The sequence below is a fragment of the Haliaeetus leucocephalus genome, unplaced genomic scaffold, assembly GCF_000737465.1.
Source record: "Haliaeetus leucocephalus isolate CR32 unplaced genomic scaffold, Haliaeetus_leucocephalus-4.0 Scaffold351, whole genome shotgun sequence".
NCBI classification, from domain to species: domain Eukaryota; kingdom Metazoa; phylum Chordata; class Aves; order Accipitriformes; family Accipitridae; genus Haliaeetus; species Haliaeetus leucocephalus.
Window position 1 is genome coordinate 3,306,298 of NW_010972787.1, and position 20,119 is coordinate 3,326,416.

General features: G+C 35.2%; 1 protein-coding gene across 1 annotated transcript in view; it reads left to right on the plus strand.

Annotated features, from left to right (window-relative positions):
* The first annotated feature begins 4,753 nt into the window (after positions 1 to 4,753).
* Positions 4,754 to 20,119, plus strand: part of TNFRSF19 (tumor necrosis factor receptor superfamily, member 19) — a 44,307-nt gene continuing 28,941 nt past the window's right edge. The window contains exons 1-4 of the mRNA XM_010572651.1: positions 4,754 to 4,838; positions 6,247 to 6,357; positions 16,407 to 16,585; positions 19,879 to 19,964. Coding sequence (XP_010570953.1) covers positions 4,773 to 4,838; positions 6,247 to 6,357; positions 16,407 to 16,585; positions 19,879 to 19,964 — 442 coding nt within the window. The 5' untranslated portion in view covers positions 4,754 to 4,772. The remainder of the gene's footprint in view (positions 4,839 to 6,246; positions 6,358 to 16,406; positions 16,586 to 19,878; positions 19,965 to 20,119) is intronic.

Genomic DNA, 20,119 nt, shown 5'->3' on the forward strand with positions numbered 1-20,119 from the left:
GAGGACAGTGGATTCTAGGACCCTGGAAGTTTGGAAGTTCTTACTTCCACAATACATTTATTACATGTTCCTAATTTATTGTTTGATATTGCCCTCTTTATACGTATGCATAATAGGCCCCACACAACCTTAAAACTATGCAACCGCATTTCTTAATGGAAGTTCTATATCTTGAGTTCTGTACCTTACCAGTGATGATGGCTTTTCCCTGAGTATTTTGGGCAAGCGTATGACTGTTGCCCTAAAAAAATGCATTTGGAATGATTTACTGACCTCAAAAAACTTGTGTCCACATTCTTCTTTCATTTAATAAAACTGAGGATAACTGAACTCAGCATTGTAAATATCAGTATTTTAACAAGAACAAATAATGTTTAAATGTGTTGAATTTCTATTTAGTCACACATATTTTAGAGGCAAAATACTTCTAGTTACATCTTACTTGAATGCATATGAAGTGAATGGCTTGTGTCCAACAGACATTGGTGTAATGCCACTTGATATCAAGAGAGAACAAATTTGCCCAATGGCAACCTGTTATTAAGTGCTGCAGTGTCTGCTTTTTAAGCAGGGCTTTTTGACCAAACTGGAGACAGAAACAGGAAACAAGCAGCTGGCACAGTTAGTCTCCTTCAGGACTTGCTTTCCATACAATGAGTTATTAATGTTCCTTAACTATTTGCATTATTTTTATCAAAATGTTGTCATGAAAAGAAAATGTTTTTTTTTCTTTGTACTTTTAACAATGGGGTTTTTTTATGTACACCAGTTAATTTCTTATGTATTATAGCCAGTATATATTCTTTGGGGTTTTTTTAGTAGGAACTGGGACAATAAGCACAATGATTGCATGATACAATACCACAGGCATTCATACATGTCTACTGAAATGATTTGAATGTGTTTTGGTGCTACTAAACCTACTGAAGTGCACTGAACTTCAAGGCCCATAGACCTGCAACCTTATTTTGGAAGATTTGATGATTATAAATGACAGATTATCTAGAAGATATCTTGTACTATATCATAGACCTAAAGCTACAAGATTGCATTGTACACATATTGATCAGTCAACAAAGAGCTCAGCAAAATGTGTAGATGAGTTGGAAAAGTCCATGATAGTTTGATGCAAGTTCTAAAACACTTGATTTTGGAAATTTACTCTGTGTTTTGGAACTTCTGATGTTTGAAGGTGTTGGATTTGGCAAGAGTGTTATAAAGGCAGTAGATGTTCTTTTAAATAGAAAATATTTCACAGGTGCAATAAAATTTCCACACCTAAGTCAACAAAATGTGGTTTAGTACACCATGCTTCTCCGTGTGCTTTCTATGTTCTATAAGTCTTTGAGGTACATGCTATAACAGATATGGCAACTCCAAAACTGAAATACGAGCTGTCAGCGTGACCAGCAACACTTTTAATACTGCTTGTTATTCTGTAATACCTTCTGTTAAGAACTGGCATTTGTTTTTTAATCCAGTTGTGACTCCAGAATATTACAAACATAAAAATACATCATTAGCTTTGTTTAAATATTGGTTTTAATAAATTGTTTATATGCTAAGTTTTTTACAATATTAAATTTTCAGGTTATTGCATATTGGAAAAAATGTATAGGATGAATATGGCTTCATTACATAAAGCTAATATAGTTTTATTGCAATAATATGGCAAGTACTGAATCTGCTGGACAGTTAATCAGGCTGTTCTTAATTTTTTTTTTTATTTTTCCATACTTCAGGTGACCTGCTCAAAAAAATTATGAACTGTTGAGGTTATGCTACAGTTCCGCATTTTAGGTCATTAGGCTTAATACAGTTCACTAATATTGTTAGTATTGATAATTCTACATGAAACTTGACAGAAAATATACAATTATTATGACATTAAATTTCTTTTTTGATGTCACACACCTGTTTTTAGAGGCAAAAGTAAATCTTTACAATAAAACATACTTTTAACCTTATAAAGAATCCTGTTTTTAAAATTTTGGTAGTATTATGTAGATGGTCATAATTACATTAGAACCGTGCTATGTTTTATTTCTTTAACAATAATATTATTAAGGAATATAATGACTATAAATTCATACAACTTGGAATAATCACTTGACATTCAGTTCTAAGCAATTCAGTTACCTTTACAGCTTTATTTCACTTGCACACTTATGTAAAGTTTTGCCTCCTATAGGAATTAAGAAAGCATATGAAGTATTTAATTTTTTCCACTGAATACCATTTTATGAAATCAAGAAGTCGGTGGGGATTTTTCTCCCAAATCTCTTTTGTTTCAGCATGATTTTTTGAATTCATATTTAATCACTTTGTATTATTTAGCTTTTAGACCTCTAGCTTTATTGTCTTGTCTTCTCTGAATCAAGTGAAGTCAAGTTTGTTTTGCAGGACTGCTTTTCTGTAATATTGTGTAGAGATGTTTATTCTTGGGGTTTTTTTAATCTTCTCATAACATTACCACTCTTGAATTTCTGTAGCATGCCAAACTGTATAAAAATTGAACAGCAGCAAGCTTAAGTCTTTCTTGATACTTTTTTCAAGGTTACTGAGGTGCAAAGTCTCACAATTTGTCTTTTCTCCAATCTCTTTTTACTTAGCAGATGTTCAGTTAGTATTGGGCCAGAAGATATAATGATGTGTGTTTTTATCTATCTTGTTTCTTTCCACACATAGATGAGAAACATTTCTTGAAAATTCTGAGTTCCCTTAACAGCATTTTTACTGTCTCTGTCTGCTGTTTGGTCTTTGCTATTACTAGAAATTGTCTTGTTCTTGCATACTTCTGTTCTTATATACCTAATTCTTTTTGCAGCATTAGCGCTGTCAGCTTCTTATGCCAGCCTTGTGCACTTAAACTCTGAACATTTGTTGACTCTCCTTTTTCATTTTTCCATTTGTTCTACAGTACTTTTTACATCAAATTGTTGTATTTGGGTCATCCAGAATTCTTTCTGAGATTGCCCATTTCATATTTCTCTGCTTTTTTTTTTTTCCTTAGACTTAAAAAAGCAACCTATGTCAAATACTATATCTGTGTGTGTATTACTTGATGGTATGTTGTCTTTTTTTACCCATGTTGACGTGCATATAATCTGATAATTGTCATTGGCCCATAGACCATTACCATCGCTAAGGGAGAAATAACCATAAAAATGTAATCTTGGCTTTCCTGTAGAGCACTGCCTGACAACACCTCTTTGCCTGTTTCATTCTTCCTAACAGACTTTAGCTCTTTTTATACTTCAAAATACAATTTATCTTAAAAGATATCAATAGTGCCACTGAAGTATACTTTCTTTTGGGGTAGAATTTGTTAATTAGGGTATTCATGCAGTAAAATGTGAAATTATGTGTTAGTTATAGTTTATGCTCATTCTGGTTATATATTTTTTAAGTGTATTATGCTTGTTATTATAGTTCCATATTGTAAAGCATTTTGCAACTGTTCTTAATCTTTTTTCTAGACTACTTTCCTTACATTTTGTGTTCCATCCTTTCATTTCTCAGTCTCTTCTACTCTTCAATGAGAAAAATTACTTATTTTGCCTTTTAAAAACTGTGTAATTAAATGTCAGTCCTTAAGCTCTGAAGTAGGGCAGAAATGTTTTAAAACATTATTTTTCACATCTAGCTGAAAGCAATGACATTATATTACTGTCATATAAGGTATGCAAATTAGGATCAAATTCAAATAGCATATTATATAAGATGGATCCATTTATTCTTTTCTTGTTATTGTTGCTATATAGTTTGGATTTCTGAGCAAAAAGTTACACTTGCATTTCCAGGTAACTGACAAAACTGAAAAGTAAGAAATCGGAAATTAACACAAAGATTCAAGTAAACAAAAGGAAAGTAAGCAGAGAAAAAATGTTCTGTTGGCCAAGCACAGTATTCTTAATGATCATGGAGGTGCAGTTCTTTGGTTTAATAATCCCAAAAAGCTAATCCCAAATTAGAACTTAATTTCTCTGATTGTTTCAAATAGTCGTCTCCCCCCCCCCTTTTTTTTTTGCATAATTTGTTTGTTGCCACTTCTTAAAAAATAACTTTCTTCTTTCTTTCTTCTTTTCTGAGACTATGATAAAAATTGTCTGAGGTAGGATGTGATTCGGTTATGCTGTTTGAAATGTCTTCTATAATAGTCTTTTCCTACCAGATCATAAGCAATCATGTTAGCACATCTTTAGAGGTTAATATCCTTTAGGTAAGCGGTAGAAACAAACCCTGTGTATGCGTCTAGTTCACTGCTGAATGACGTAGAAGAGGTTGTCTTAGCCACTAGGCAAACCCATTCTGCTCCACACTGCAACACAGAATGAACATTATCATGATCAGCTATGTCTCAGCTGATATGTGGCATATTTGAGGAAACTGATTTTTGTCTGTTGATCATATACTTAGCTGGGCATCTAACAAGCCAGGAAGATATGTTAGGGATGTTAGATTTACAAACGTTGACATTCTCTAATCTAGACTGATAGCAGGCTCTTCTTTTGAGAATTAAGTCTATAGAAACTTTGTGTATATTGCCTTGTCTTCTAAAAAAGAACATGATTTTTAAAACATATGTTTGTTGTTTATCTTACAGGAATCCATCTGAAATATTTTAATGGCATTAACAGATACATATTTTGACATGCTGAATGACATGAAGTACTATGGACATATGACTTGCAATTCAAACAACGTTGTGAAATATAGTGATTTTTTTTCTTCTTTTTTTTTTTCCTAGGAGAAAGGTTTAATTGTAAGAAATGGATCCTAAAGGATTACAAGGAGAAGATAAACTGAAGATGCTTATAATTTTACTAGCATATTTGGTAAGTTAAAAATTAGTATTTTTTTTCCCCAGGATGAATGTTGAAAAGATTATATTGGACACAGGAGTGATGTCTGTTGTTTTACACATCACTGCTAACAATAAAAGTCTTAAACACATATGCACAGACAATTACATATGCATTTTATCAATTTAAAAGTGAGCTTTGTCAACTGATTTGTATAATTCCTTGCTACTCCTCGCATGGAATTAAAAAAAAATTTACCTTGTGAGCCTCTTCATAGAAGAAGGACTGGACTAGGACAGAAAATACAGTTGAATATAGTGCTATGAAGGTGATGCTGTTTCACTACAGAGAGATGGCAGGAATTCCAGGCAATTTGCAGTGACCATCTCTTAGTACCATATACTATATACATAGTTTAGGAGTTTGGAGTATTCAATTTATCGACGGAACATAGCATAGCACACAATTATGTTGCCTATTAAGCATACTTCAACTCTGGCTTGCTGAGACAAGCTCTAGAACTAAGGGTAATTAGTGCTTCATAGCTAGCAGAAAGGCTTTGGTCTTTCTGAAAAGACTAATACACAAAGTAAGAATTTAGTAGCAATTGTGGAGAGCACTTTCTGTGGTGGAAGCCTGTATGTAGACATTTAATTTAAAATTCTATTGAGGGAGCTCATAGGGTTTGCTAATGTTCCTGGGTAGGATTCTAGTGATTATACTAAGACTTTGCATGGCTGATATTACTCCTTATGGTATTTCTTACAACCTTAGTTTCTGGTTTGGTCAGATAACGTACTTAAATGCCTTTGAAGGCAGAAATTGGATTCTCTCTCATTTGGCCCATTAAATATAAAGTGATAGTGAAATTTAGAATAAATAGTATTCATACAGGTTTGGGTTTTTTTTAAGTTTCCGAAAGGTTTGAGTGACCTTTTAAAATCTCTAAATATTTATGTTTAAAGGAATAGATTTTAGCTTATTCAGTTGTAATAGCATCATTAGAAAAATAAAAAATCACAAATAAATGAAACACGGCAATATAACGTGATGTAACATAGCTTACTGTCATGAAATTTGTAGTTTTAGTAAATGGTCATGTGCATTTCTTGTAATGTTGATTAAGGTGAGGAACTTAAACTCATGTTCAAACAATTAAGCATTTTAACGTTCCACAGGTGCCAAATATCAGGCAGGTCTTCTAAAAATTGTAAAATTATTACAAGTCACTGAGTGCTGAGAATCTTTACAATTCAGGCCACTTATCCATATTTGGAGTTAGATGATTAATTTTCATTGCCAAGTTTAAAGGTTTTGATAATGCAGAAAGTTATTTTTGAAGATAGAAACATGAATTTATTTCTCAGATTTAGAGTTTATATGAATTATATGTTAATCATAGATTAATTATATTTTGGTGAGTTTACTTTTTTTTTTTAAGCTAAGTAGGGTAATTTGTGAGACTGGAGATTGCAGAGAGCAAGAATTTAGGGACCACACTGGAAACTGTATCCTCTGCAAACAGTGTGGACCTGGAATGGAACTCTCAAAGGTAAGCAAATCATGCTTTCTTGATTTCCAGTAAGTACATTTACATATGTGATTAAAATAATAGGTATGTGTACTTAAGTGGAAATATTTTTTTATTGTTTTGGCGTTTGAACCTTTTACAATTTTTCAAGTACGATGTTTTCTGATTCTCTTTGTATAAAATGCTCAGTTCAGAAAATGATAATACCATTAATAAAATAGGCAGTGCCATTAGAGGATCTGGGTATTGGCTCTTAAATTGAAATTTTTTTTAAAGGTGGGTTAGTGCTACAAAGGGGGGAAAAGAACTACAGGGAATTAAGACTGAATAACCTCACTGTGTAGAGGAGAGTAGGAAAAATGAATTTCAAACTAGTGTTTGGTACAGATCAATGAAATGGGAGGGCTTGATTTTTACAATGCTGACTTGCAGAATCAGTTCTGGATTTTAGGTGAAATTGCCACTATAGACAATGTTTAAAATTTTGTATACAGCAACTTTTCTTAACAGCATGGTTTATAATAAAATTAAAGGCATAAACACATAAAACCAGAATAGGATTCAAGTGAGAACTGAGATATTTCCTTAGAACAGCTGGGAGATAGGTGATTATTCTGTTGTCACTAGCTCGGTGAAAAAAGTTGGGGCACTTTGTGTTGGGAAGCTAGATTCAAGTGAGGCTCAGTTTCTTTGTTTTACAACTTACTAAAAATGCTATAAACCTAATCCATGTCTTTATGCCGTGTAAAGTAATTGAGAAGGTTGAGGCCAGAAAAATACATGGTAGTATGTAGAAAGCACATAAGTCCTTGTTAATATCATGGAGAAGGAAAGATTGTTATCGTGAGTCGTATGTAAATGTTTTTTTTTCTTTTAGAACAACTGCATCTCTTCCAGAAGAAAATCCCTGTAAAAGTTTTGGAATTAGCAGGTTTTTTAGGAGTGCAGAAATGAATCAACAGAGGTGAATGGTGACTGAGGTTATGGACTGGGATTCAGTAGAACTAGAAAGTTAACTTGGCAAAATTCCCAGAAAAATTCCAAGTCTGAATGCAAGTTGTGAGGGGGATCTTAGTTGCTTTCAGCACAGAGAAAGTAGGTGCTGTGTGTGAGCAAGGATAGAGAACAGTGAAGGAAGATAGAGCTGAAACGGGAGGGAGGGAGGGAAGGAGGAAGGGAGAGATATGGTGGGATTCACGAACTCGATCACCGGAGGTGAGAGAGATAACAGAATGAGTTATGGGTCATGGGGAGACTGGATGTTTTGGGGGAGCAGGTGTGTCATGCTAGAGGTGTGAAGATGGTCAGGCAAAAAAGAGAGAATGCAAGCTGGTATCATGAAGGGTGAGCAGACTTGTCAAAGTCTCATGCGTAAGCACAAGCTCTTTCTTCAGTGTCCAGCTACTATACCTATGTCTTGCCCGTTATTAGAGTGTAAAATTATGGCCCAGACATAACTGTGCAGTCTGATGGATACCTAATAGGTGGGGCCATAAAGCAAGAGAGAAGTAGCTGCCCTGCCCAATGTCTTTGCATATAGAAGGGCAAACTCAGTTTTGTACTCTTACTGATAGTTTAAAAAGGATGATAACGGTAGAATTTAGGGTGTTATTTAGGAGGAGCAAAATCTGATTTTCAGCATTGCTTTTGTAGGCAAGCATGTTATGTAGATCCAAGGGGGAATTTGAAATGTTATTTTTGAAAATCTTTTAACGTGAAACATTACTAACTCTTATGTGTATGTGTGTTTAAACAACAGGGAAAATAAAGCTTTCAGTGTGTGGCTTTGTATTTCTTACTATATTCAGCTCTGAAAAAAAAGCAGAAGTTAAGTATTGTGGTTTGTGGGTGGTTTGAAGAGATTTACTGAAATTGAGTGACACATTTTCCCTATCTCTCCACCCCCTGTAGCTAGTGTTCAGTGCATTAACAGATATATTTAGTTTCACGCTTTAGTAAGGATTGCTTTCTATGTTAGGCAGTATTAGTTAAGGTTTAGTCATACAAACAATGCTGTTGAAGTAGGGATTTGAAGGTGACTAACAGTATGGATGTGGTTTTGCTTAGATGTTTTGGTTTTTTCAGATTGGCCTTAAATTTGAGGACCGAAAGGTTCTGGGGGGTGTTTTAATTTATGAAGGTGCTTGTAAATACGGCCCTTTATAACAGTGGTCCTAGTAAAGCAGTATTACGTGCACTGATGTAGCATACTTATCTAGTTGGCAAATAAAAACCAAAAGCATAAAACCTAATGCCATCAGTAATTACACTATCAATTTAATAAAGAAATCCTAAACTAAAATAGGAATGTTAGAGTTTGCAACAGTACACTATCCAAGTTATGTTTTTACTTTAACTATTTTTGTTTACAATCTAATGGTCCTGATTCTTAGAAGTAGTTTTTCTGAAAATATGAATGGTTAATTAATTTCAATGTGTAAGCAATTACTTCTCCCAGACATGAATAGGCTTTCAAATATGATTTTTTGCTACTACACTAGAACTGAAATGACTAAACAGATTTTTCTCAAACCTAAGTGTGAGTGGAAGCATAATTTCCTTTATAAATAGAGGTACAATTTTCTGTGAATCATAGTGAAGGATGTGATGCTGTGGCAATTACTGAAATGCAGTTGAAAGTAGTCTTGCTGAACTACAGCTTGAAGCAACAAAGTATGTTAAGTCAAAGGTCAGAACACAAAGGGAAAAGGGATTTAATGATATACTTGAAGTAATTTGCAGTACAGGGGGAGTTTTGTTTGCTTGGATTTTTTTGCATGCGAGAAAGCAATGATGTAATTATCCTGTAGTTGAATAACAGTTTCTTAATAACAAATAACGTGTCTGTTTTCCTATCAAATATTTAGTGCTCATGGATAAAACTAGATATACTGCTGGATGCGTGAGCCTGACTGTAAGACTGTCTAAGTATATAGTAAAATACAATGTTATCAGTGAGTTTTTTGGTTTGGTTCCTCCTCAGAGTGTTTTAGGCAACAGACTGACAGGTTTCTTTTTTATATAAGTAACAAAAAAACTCAGTCTATATTGTTCAATACAAAACACCAGCTATTGTGTCACGCAGCAGGGGATTGTGTGAATGGTTGATATAAACATATGTCCTTATTTCCTTCCCTCGAAACTCAGTCCAGGTAGAACTTCTGCTGCTCAGTAAGCTGAAACAGACAGGTCCAATGTCAAGGACTGTAGAGCCCTCACTTCACTCTTATTTATGAGAAACTACTTGATCTTAGTTACAATCTAAATCTGTAGATTTCTTTCTTGTTATTACTGACTATACAAAAATAGGAACTGTGTTTGTTTCAAAAGCCAAGTAGAGTTAGTAGGCTAAACACTAAGGAAAACTGGAGTTCTCAAGATAAAAACTAGGATAAATACAGTGGTACAGATGGGTAATATGACTTAAATACATTGCCACTGAATTGATCAGCAACCAGTTTAGAGCATAAGTACACTTGTGCATGGACTTTCTTCCTTTTGCCTTTGTTAAACTGAGTACATGATGCTATAGAAATCAAAACTAATATGTTGTTACCTAATTGTGATAATCTGTGTGTGGTTTTTGTTTTTTGGGTTTTTTTTACACTTCAGTGGGATTTTTATTGTGGATTTATAAAACCCAGTTAAGTCAACAGTCATTAGTTGTCCCTACACTTAAGGGAAGACACAGTGACACCTGAAGATCAGACTTAAGAATCTTAACACAGGCTGCACAGGTGACTTAAGGCATGGTTAAAGCCTAATCAAATCAGGTCCTGTGTGACAGTCCAGTCTGTTCCCATGTCACCAGATACACTCAGATATACCACAGGCTTGCATCAACTGTGGATAAATGTGCAGGACAAAATACCACCTGTAGGGAGTGGGTGTATATATACATATAAATATATGTATATGTACATGTGTATATATACTTATTTCTACAACTACTAACTTGAGTTATTTATATGACCTTTGTTGCTATATTATGTGAGCATTTCATAATACCTTTCCAAGTTAGGGAAATGCTGTTGCCTTTTCTTAGTTTATACATGAGACACTAGCACAGAAATCAACGTGCCCATGGTGATGCAGGAAGTTTTTGTTGGAACAGAGTAGACAGAGACCACGGAGTAGAACAAGAGGGTGGAGGCTCTTTCTTCAACAAGGCGCCGCATGGACAAGACAAGGGGCAACAGGTACAAGTTGTACCAGGAGAGAGGTTTTATCTCTATATAAGGAATAAATTTTTTACAGTGAAAACAGTCATTCACTGGAACAACCTCCCCAGGAAAGTGGTAGAGTCCCATCACTGGAGGTTTTTAGTATGCAATTGGACAGGATGCTAGATCATCTCATCTTGGCTCTCTGTCCCTTCTTTCAAGGTTCCTTCTGACCTGGGCTGTTCTATGATTCTATGATGAGTGTTTAATTTTAGTTGCAAACTAGGGCTCAATCTGTTGGATTGACCTTCCTGTCTGCATAGATAAGCAACTTCAGATACCCTTTATAGCATGAAACAAAAAAACCAACAAAAAGTCCCAGCCTTATTTCATGTAACTAGTTCCAAATCTAGACTATTCTTCTCAGCTTTTGCTGTCACAGTTTAGTGGGGCTCTTTTTCAAGAATGTTTTTGAAGTAATTCTTTCTTCCTAAAATAAGAAAAAAACAGTACACCCTCAACTTTTCCTTTCTGATTCCCTATCAACTGTTCTAACAGCAGCTGCAGATGTTGCATTAACTTAGAACTAAAATCCATTGATCACTTCTGTAGATTGTATTTTTTATAAAGTACGTTTAACATACTGCCATCATAAGAAAGCCAGCTTTGTTATTGCATCAACTGTTTAACATTGATGGGGAAGGGAGTCAAAGCTGCTTCTTCTGTTTGTTTGCTTCTGTTTGTTCATTTAAAAAAAAAAATCTATATAACCTTTTCTTCTGATAAACATAAGTCCTTGATAATGTTTGTGAAGCCTTTGAACCACTGAAATAGCTTGCTTTTGAGTGTGTGAGGTTTTTGTTTGGGGTTGTTTTTTGTGTGTTTTGGGTTGGTTTTGTTTTGTTGGGTGTTTTTGTTGGTTATTTTTGTCAACAGATCACATCTGAGGTTGTAGTTCAGAAACACTGAAATGACAGTTCTGGCAATAGTAAGTTCTTCCCACGGTGCCCTACCTGTGCAGTTACACTGACACAGATTTTTAGGGTGTACTATGGAACAGATCACTGAACTGATCACTTTTAACCTGGATCAGTCCCATGGTCAGATTTACAGCTCAGCCTCATAATCAGTTGTATCAGTACAGTTGAGGACAATGTATGATAAGGAAGAAAAAGCAGAGTTGAAAGGGAGAGAGTGCCTTAACCCAGCATTGCCACCAAATGCACGATGATGATAATGTCACCAAGAGACTGCTGCTGTACAGAGAGCCTGTGGTACAGAGGCAGCTTGATGGTTGCTAAGGCAGGGCTACATATCGTAGGTTGCTTCCTTGCACCAGGTGTATGATGAAGGGAAAGGAGACCTGCATCTTGGCTCAGAAAAGGAATTGTGAATTAAACAGGAAGGTACTGTTTGAAGCTACTCCTGAACGTAACAGTCCTTATACAGAACATGAAAGGTGGTAAGCTGTGTCTGACAAGTCCCAGTAAAGTTATTGAGAGCAGCTGCTACCATGTTTAGCAGTCACTCTGTAACTTCTCAAAGCAAGAGAGCTGCTTGTGAGGAAGCCTGCCATATCTCAGCTCAGGAGAGGCTAACACATGTTTCTGGGTCAGTGTCCTGGAAGCTGGAGCAGCTGCATGTCGGCATGTCAAGTCTTACTCACTGAGCATGAAACTCTTCTGACACTAACTTTGCCCTTTGCCACAGCAGCTAAATCTGACAGGTTTGCAGCCCACTGTTGCAGCCTGTCCTACTCAGAAACTTCCACTGATAGATACGGCTGATTATTGGATTCTAGATGAGGCTGATCCACAGCCTAAGGGACCTCTGGAAGCTAAAACTGTGTGCTATTTAACAAGGCCACATACTCAAAGGTGTTACTAAAAACTTCATTTTCCAGCACCAGTGTAGTGCTGCAACCTGTTATGTGACCTGACATCAATTAAAAGTGTCTTAATGACTGGAAGGCTTTTTCTTGAGAATACCCAAATTTTCTTGTAATCATTGTGGCCTAAGTGGAACTTCTTTGTTCTGTACTGTCTAGGGACTTACATAGGTTGTGGATAATCAGTGGAACTAGAAACAAATTCTAAAATGTGCTTGCAGATTACGATCTTAATAATGCCTGACAGCATTTTTTTAAATGAAATTTGAGGTTATTTTAATTGAAAGAATGTTTAAAATCTAATTTACTGTTCATTTACTTTCTGTGTTGCATTCAATTTTTAGGGAAAGAGCATACTACTTAACTCCATTACCCTTTATAGTCTGCTATACTTTTGGTTGTTCTGTCTGAATCAGTGTTTGGATAGGATATACTGAAAGAAAATGTTAACACTGCCAAGGTAGTACTTTAAGAGGTGTCTGTATTATTTTATGCTTTTAATATTTTTAGCTTGATACTAAGTTATGAGTTCAGTTAACTAGTTTGCAACAGATTCCTAGGTGGCCTTGACCAGTCATCTCACTTGATACCTTAATAAAATCCACTTCTGAACAAAATTGTTCTGGGGATACATGCATTAAAGGTAATGAGATGTCAAAATACTGTGATAGTGAAAGCTGTATAAATATCCAGGAAATAGAAGTGCATTTGAATTTTGAGGATTATTTAAACTTAGTTTTAATGCAGTTTTCTAAATTAGTGTTTAGGTTTTCATGGCTTCTATTGCATATCATTTGAGAGAGAAAATTTCATTAATGTTACCTTGTACCATTGATGGTAGCATTGAAAAGTGAAGTGGAAAGGGAAGAGTGGGCTACGTGTTCTTCACAGTATACTTCACAATAGGAGAAATAAATACAGTGTATATTTACGTGCTCTTTTTTTTTTCCTGGCACAAAACTAAAAAAAAATGTTTTCTTGAAATCCAGCTAATTGAGGTTACAAGTTTAATTTCTCTTTTCTGCAGTCCTGAGGTGAACTGCCACAGGAGATGAGCCCTTTTTTAAAAATATGAGTGGGAGGATCGAAGGCATGAGGGGAGTTGGGAGCTATTCAAATCTCATCAGCCATATAACTTGACAACTTCTCAAATAGAGCACTAAGAAAACCAGTGCACATCAGTTTTGCACATGTACTGATAAAAGATGAACAGTCAATTGTTTGTATCTTTGCTGGACTGCTAAATTATAAAGTCCAAGATTTCAAAGGGTTTAAATCCATCGTCTAAATCATATTCTTCAGTTTGGGGAATGTGGTTAATTATGAGTGCAGATCTGTTTGAAGTTCTGCCTGGTTTACAAGCTTAAATATTTATTTGCACCTGCCAGGCAGTTAACTACCTCAAATATTATGTGAACATTAAAAACACATACATAAAGTTGTAGTTGTTATGGATTGTATCTGCAGAATTCCTGGCAAGGACTTAGAAAGCATCTTTGAAAATACTGGAGACTGTAAATTCCTTGGGCAGAAGATTTCTTTATTTTGCATCCACCACTTTTATAGCTTTAAAGTAAACAATTCCATGTTACAAAGGACCACTAAGATGTGTCTATACATCCAACTATAGCAAAGCAGATCTGATAGAGCTAGAAACAACTTATTCAAGTTTTGGTAGTTTGGGCCAGTGAGTTGAAGGCATTTAATTCTAACTTTATTTCCTGGTGTTTGCTTGGTTTTGATCAGAAACTTCAAAGGTAGTCTGGAAAAGAAAACTTATAATTAAGTTAATTTAAGCCTTATATTTGAAAGTTTACTAGGACTTGGGAGGGACTGATTCGAAGTGATTTATCAAAACATCCGTATATACATGGTTTGACTGAGCTATATAAGATATCCTATAATGCTACTATTTGGATGATCTAAATAGGGTAAAGAGTAGGTGTTTGGAAAGATTGTGTTAAGTAATAATGAGAGTCAATGAAAAAGTTTATTTAGACTTAGGAAGAGCAAAATCTAACAGAAGTTAATCTGGTTCCAGTCCCTGGTGGTAATCATGTAGCTTTGTCTTACAATTGCATAAATTAAATTGTGTGTAAACTGCACACAGTAAGATATTTTTAGGTGACACAAAATAGAACTGCTAGAAACTCCATTGCTTTGGCATTGATTCCTAGCAGAAACTGGTAGGTTTGAAATAAAATGGTAGAAAATGTTCTATGGCTGAAGTAAATTTAAAAAAAAAAAAATTGAAATATTTTTATCACCTTTTGCCTACCAACTTTATTAGGGTCAGTGTCTCAGAGGAGGAACGTGCTGTACAGTGTATGAAACTGTAGTTTGCTGCTTGTTTTGTTACGAACTGCAATAATTTGTCTGTCTGCTCCTTGATCTGAATAATAGTCAATAGTAAGAAACTACATTTCAGCTAAAAAACAAATCAAAACAAAAATTCAAACATTTTTAAAATTCCTGGGTCTAGAGACAGAGGAAGATGACTAGTTTTAGTGTTCATTTGTAACTGCTTTCTTAGAATCGTTAATTTTCTGTGTACTTAAGTGCTTGTTCATCAGAGGACAGTAAAGATATTCTTAACAAATGAAAATTGAAAATTCTTAGAATGTCCAGTAAAATGCATCTGAAGTTGCTTATTTTTACTTCATCATTGCAAGTTAGAGGCACTATAAAATACATATTGGCCAACTACATCACATAGCTTGTTCCGTAGATGCTTTCTCAATGCAAAACGTTGGAGAATCCTGAGCACATTTGTAAGGTTCAGAGCTTTTTACTGCAGCAGATTTGCTTAGGTGGGTGACTTTGGAAGAAGTTATTTATATGCATCAAACATGCATGTGTTGTGGAGGAAACTGGTGGTAACCTTCTCTTAAGTTGCCCCAGTTGGAGATTTCCTGCACTTTTCCCACTGGGAAGACGCTCTATTCTTCCACTGAGACCACATACTGGAGAAGGAGGTCCCTATGTTGTGCCTTTCCCACTTACTCCCTTCCCAATAACTCCTTTCCAGCAATTTGTTGTATTCCTCGTGCCATTTTGTGGTGTGTCACTAATGCATCAAATCTAACTCCAAAGTACTGCAAAAAAAAATAATAGGATATTCAGATGAGAAAAGGGAATAGCAACTCTTAGTAACTTGGTAACTCTAAGAAATAGTGACACAAAAATGAAATAGATTGATAGTTCTTAATAATCAATTTAGAATTCAGTCCCCAAACTATTACATGTTGTTGAGTGAAGTGTTTCTCTTTGCAGCCTGTCAGTTGTATTAGGTGTCCTTTTGCAAATGAATGGAAATAATTTCTTTAAACAGCCAAATTTGGGATAAATAACCAACCATAACAATATTGCTTGTATAGTAAAATATCATGCCTCCCTGTGACCTGCAGAGCTATTAAACTTTTCCAACAGTTTAAGAACTGTTAGAACTGGAGCGGATTGAGTTTCTGAAATTCTTAGTGGCTAAGCAACGTTTCATGCCTAGCTAATGGTCATTAACCAGCTCTGGTTTATTTGGTAACAGAAATTCTAAGCCTTTGAAGATCAGTGCACTCTCTTCGGCAATTAACTTTGTTCACCTTAGCTATGAACCTTAATATCAAAGTGCTGCTTTGCTGTTTTTGTAACTGAGTAAGTGCCTTTATACTTCACTTGTCCCAGTTTCTGCACTTTCACATGACTGACCTAATTAAAAAACGGACAGCTCAATAATTCTACCATAAGCTAGTAATAATGAAACTGTGGGAGTCCTTGAAGCCCTTTATCATTCAAATACACAGTGGTTTCATGAATAAAGTGGATGACTAAGTATTACTTATAGAAGTAAGAGAGATTATTAGCAGTGGAAGACACATTTGAACTTGCTGAAAGGATGGCTTTTGTCTCTAAAAAGACCTACTCTCAGTAATAATTACACTAGGTCTTCATTTTATCCCAGCATTCTCTTCTTGTTCATGCTTTCAGTGACTGAATAGCTTGCTATTGCTTGTTAATCCCTACAGGAATGCGGCTTTGGATATGGGGAGGATGCACAGTGCATGACATGCAGGCCAAACAGATTCAAGGAAGACTGGGGCTTTCAGAAGTGCAAGCCTTGTCTGGATTGTGCATTAGTTAACCGGTTTCAGAAGGCCAACTGTTCTGCCACCAGCAATGCACTCTGTGGAGACTGTTTACCAGGGTAAGTCCATTTCTGAAGATGAGAGTTGAACAAATTCAAATCTAATTTGCATTAACGTTTGCTTGTTCATGTTTTCTGGATAAATGTTTGTATCCTTTATGTATGTATGAAGGTCCTAAGTTCTAATCTTGGCCTTGCCAATAACTTACTGTATGATCTGAGCACATAATTAAGACTGCAATTGTGAAATTATCTCATCTATAAAAATGGTTTGGTAATTGCCTACCTGATCTATGAAAGTATTGTCTATGCAGTGCCTGAGCAAAATACTTTAAAATAGTCAGTGTTACTGGTGACTTACTTCATTGTTATAAAGAATTAAACATTTGGAAACATGTACAGTTACCTTCTTGAAGACTGGTCGCGTTATTTGCTTGCTTTTTTTCACCTCCTTAGGTCAATGCCTAATAATTCTCAAACATCTATTTTTAGGTCAAAAGTAGTGGCTGTGGTTTATGCTCCTGAATTTCCTTCATCATGTTGGTGAATTCATGGAGCACGATCCCGGCTGAGAATCATAAATGGGTCTGAAAGAATTGTTTTGGAACAACCTGTAACAGCATGGAGACTCACTGAAACTGCTGTTATAAATCAAGACCTGTGCTTAGTTTGTTGTCCAGTCATCCCAGATATCTGTTGCTAATCTTCTCTGTTTGTAGTATTAAGATCTCCAAAAGGCTATTCTTTACATTGTGGCCAAGTTCTGCTTTATAAATACCTGACACAAATTTGTTAAAAGGCATTTCTGATGCTTTTTTGAATTATGGATTGGTAGTTTAATTGATAGGGGTAGGTTATGAGAACTGATCTGCAGTTGTAACAGCCTTTGTATTTTCAGGGTATGTATTTCAGAGATGCTTAAAAGTTCATACTTTTTTTCCTATATATTTCTCAGCCATTTTATTTTATTTATTTTTATATACTTTTTTTCAATACCAGCTGTCAAATACCTGAACACTCTTGAAGCTCCTACAGTTATTCCTCTCAGCCCAGCTGTGAGGTCCTTTCATTTAAAAAACACTTAGTAAAGTTTTGGTAACTAATGTTAGTTTAAGTTACAGTAGAAGGTGCAGCCCCAGGTGTTAGATGTTACTTGCAACCACTTTTGATACTACCTGCAGCCACATGGTGGATTGATTTATGCTCTTATTGCTTATTAATATATATGTATTGTAGGGCTTACTTGGCTGTCAGCAGGGAGAAAATTTTCTTCTAAATTTTGGAAGATGAGAGAGGAACAAAAAAGAAGCCAGAATAAAACATGAATTAAGGGTAAATCTAAACCGGGGGACCCAGGAATGCCTCTTAGTATTCTGGTCTAGAATGTATTCTAAATGTGTGTGTTGAGTGTGTGTTAAAATGAGAGCTGTTGACACAACCTGCTTTTATTAGCAGCAAAGTTGGAAATACGAGGGGGGAGGGAGTTATGGATAGGGGAGTTGCAGATCATCTGGTCTGGATGTTTTGGGGAACAGAACTGTAGAACATGCCACCACTCAGACCTGTCCAATGGAGGATGTAGCTAGCCAAACCAAATAGCTTAGCTAATGTTTTACCTCTCAGCAATCATATTTATTTCTGTTTTGCACAGGTTTCCAACATGCTGTTCCTTGTTGTTCACCTTCAAAATGCTACAGTGAGCATGTCAGCTAAAAACAAATATTAACACATTTCCTTCAGAGTAAATGATCACAGTGGCCCCTTCAATCTTACAGCCTATGAATCTGTTTCTGTTCACATTGTTAAAGCATGAGTTTCTTGAGCAGTTGCAGAGCTGTTTGCTTTAGCTGATACAGTCTTCATACTTTAATGGCATTTGCAGTGTTAGTAATTTAACATCAGTAGAGTTAGTACCTTTTATTTAATGTGCCACTAGCACTACAGAAAACACGTAATTCACGTGCTCGTGTTGAACAGACCACAGCTACTGATTCTAGCTTAGTACTAATGACTGGTTGGAAGACAGACCGACCTACTTGATTAGGCAGCTGTTGTAGATAAGTTCTTTAGAGGATGTCATACTCCTACAAATTTGAAATAGAACACTCTACAGTTCTGTTTTTTCATTTGGTACTACTCTTGTTCCCTGGTTTAGGAACGTAGGCTTCTGCCTGTCACTGTAGTCAGTAAGCTCTTCAAACATAAACTCAATAGTAAAGTTTTTGAAGGGTCTTTAGAATAAAATGACTCCTGGGGTATGACAGCTTTTTTTTGTTTTTTTAATGTTTTTGTATTAATTTCTTTAGGAACGAGTAGCTGGCTGGTTAGTTTGCTTTAGAGTTTTATTTTATTGTTCACTTATTACCACTTGTAGCCTCCCATTGCTATTACTTGTATAAACCATCTGACTGATACTTCTGTTTGCAATATCCATTTTTTCATACCTTGAAATGCTTGCTATATAGAATTTTTAAAGTACAAGTTTAACTGAGAATATGAAAACAAAGTGGAGCATTGGATAATGTAGATGGGGACTAATGTAGTCACTTCATTAATTTGCATTCACAGTCCATGTACATTTTGATTTTGGTTGGTAGTGAAGGTCTTCCTGGAAGAGAAGGAAGAGTCAGAGAGGGATTGTTTGTTTGTTAAAATACAGTTCTGAAAAGCCGTTTTTACTGTTTTGCTGTTCTACAAAACAATCAGAATAATCTTATTTTCTGAAGATTTTGTCACACAGCATTGTTAAAACTTTTTTTTTGAGGGGGTACCCTTTCGTACAAGTACATAAATGAACCAATTTATGAGTGATTTTTCCTCCTCTGTGCTAGAGGATATCTTAGGGATTTTAACCAGAAAACATTAACGTCTGGTACATTATATACTTAGTGGGGATAATTACCTTGTAATATCTTGTTTTATTTTAGGAGAGTTATGTAAATTAGTCAATTAACTTCTTTTTTTAAATGTGTAAATAAGCTTGCATAATGTAAGTTCATCATACTTGTCTTTTATGTTGTGATCTATGTGGAAAACAGGATACTGATTTCTGTCTGAAATCTCCAGAATTGTTTATTTCTTATGTGAATATAAGATTGTAGTGACCATGTATTTGGACTAACAGATTTAGAATTCTTCCTCAATTTACTTTAGACCTACTGCTGTACTATTAATTAATATCTAATGTACTTCTGTTTACTATTATTTTCTTCTATTTCCTGATAGTTTGCATTGGGACACAGATTGACAAAAGTTTGCAGGTATAGAGTATTTTGCTAAAACACCCGATTAATTTTGTGAGGAAAAAATAACTGGTTTTTATTAACTGTTTTTTTCATTCCTTTATCTTCTAGATTTTATAGGAAGACTAAGCTTGGAGGCTTTCAAGACATGGAGTGTGTTCCTTGTGGTGATCCTCCTCCTCCCTATGAGCCTCACTGTAAGTGCTCTTTTCCTCCTGTTGGAGTGAGATTAACTTTTTTGCTTTAGAATGTTTTCTGTTTTAACTTGCAAGCTTGGCAAAAAATGACAGTCACAGTTATCAAGAATTCTTTTAAAGGCTCATTTTCTTGTTAGGAAATGATTTTATTAATG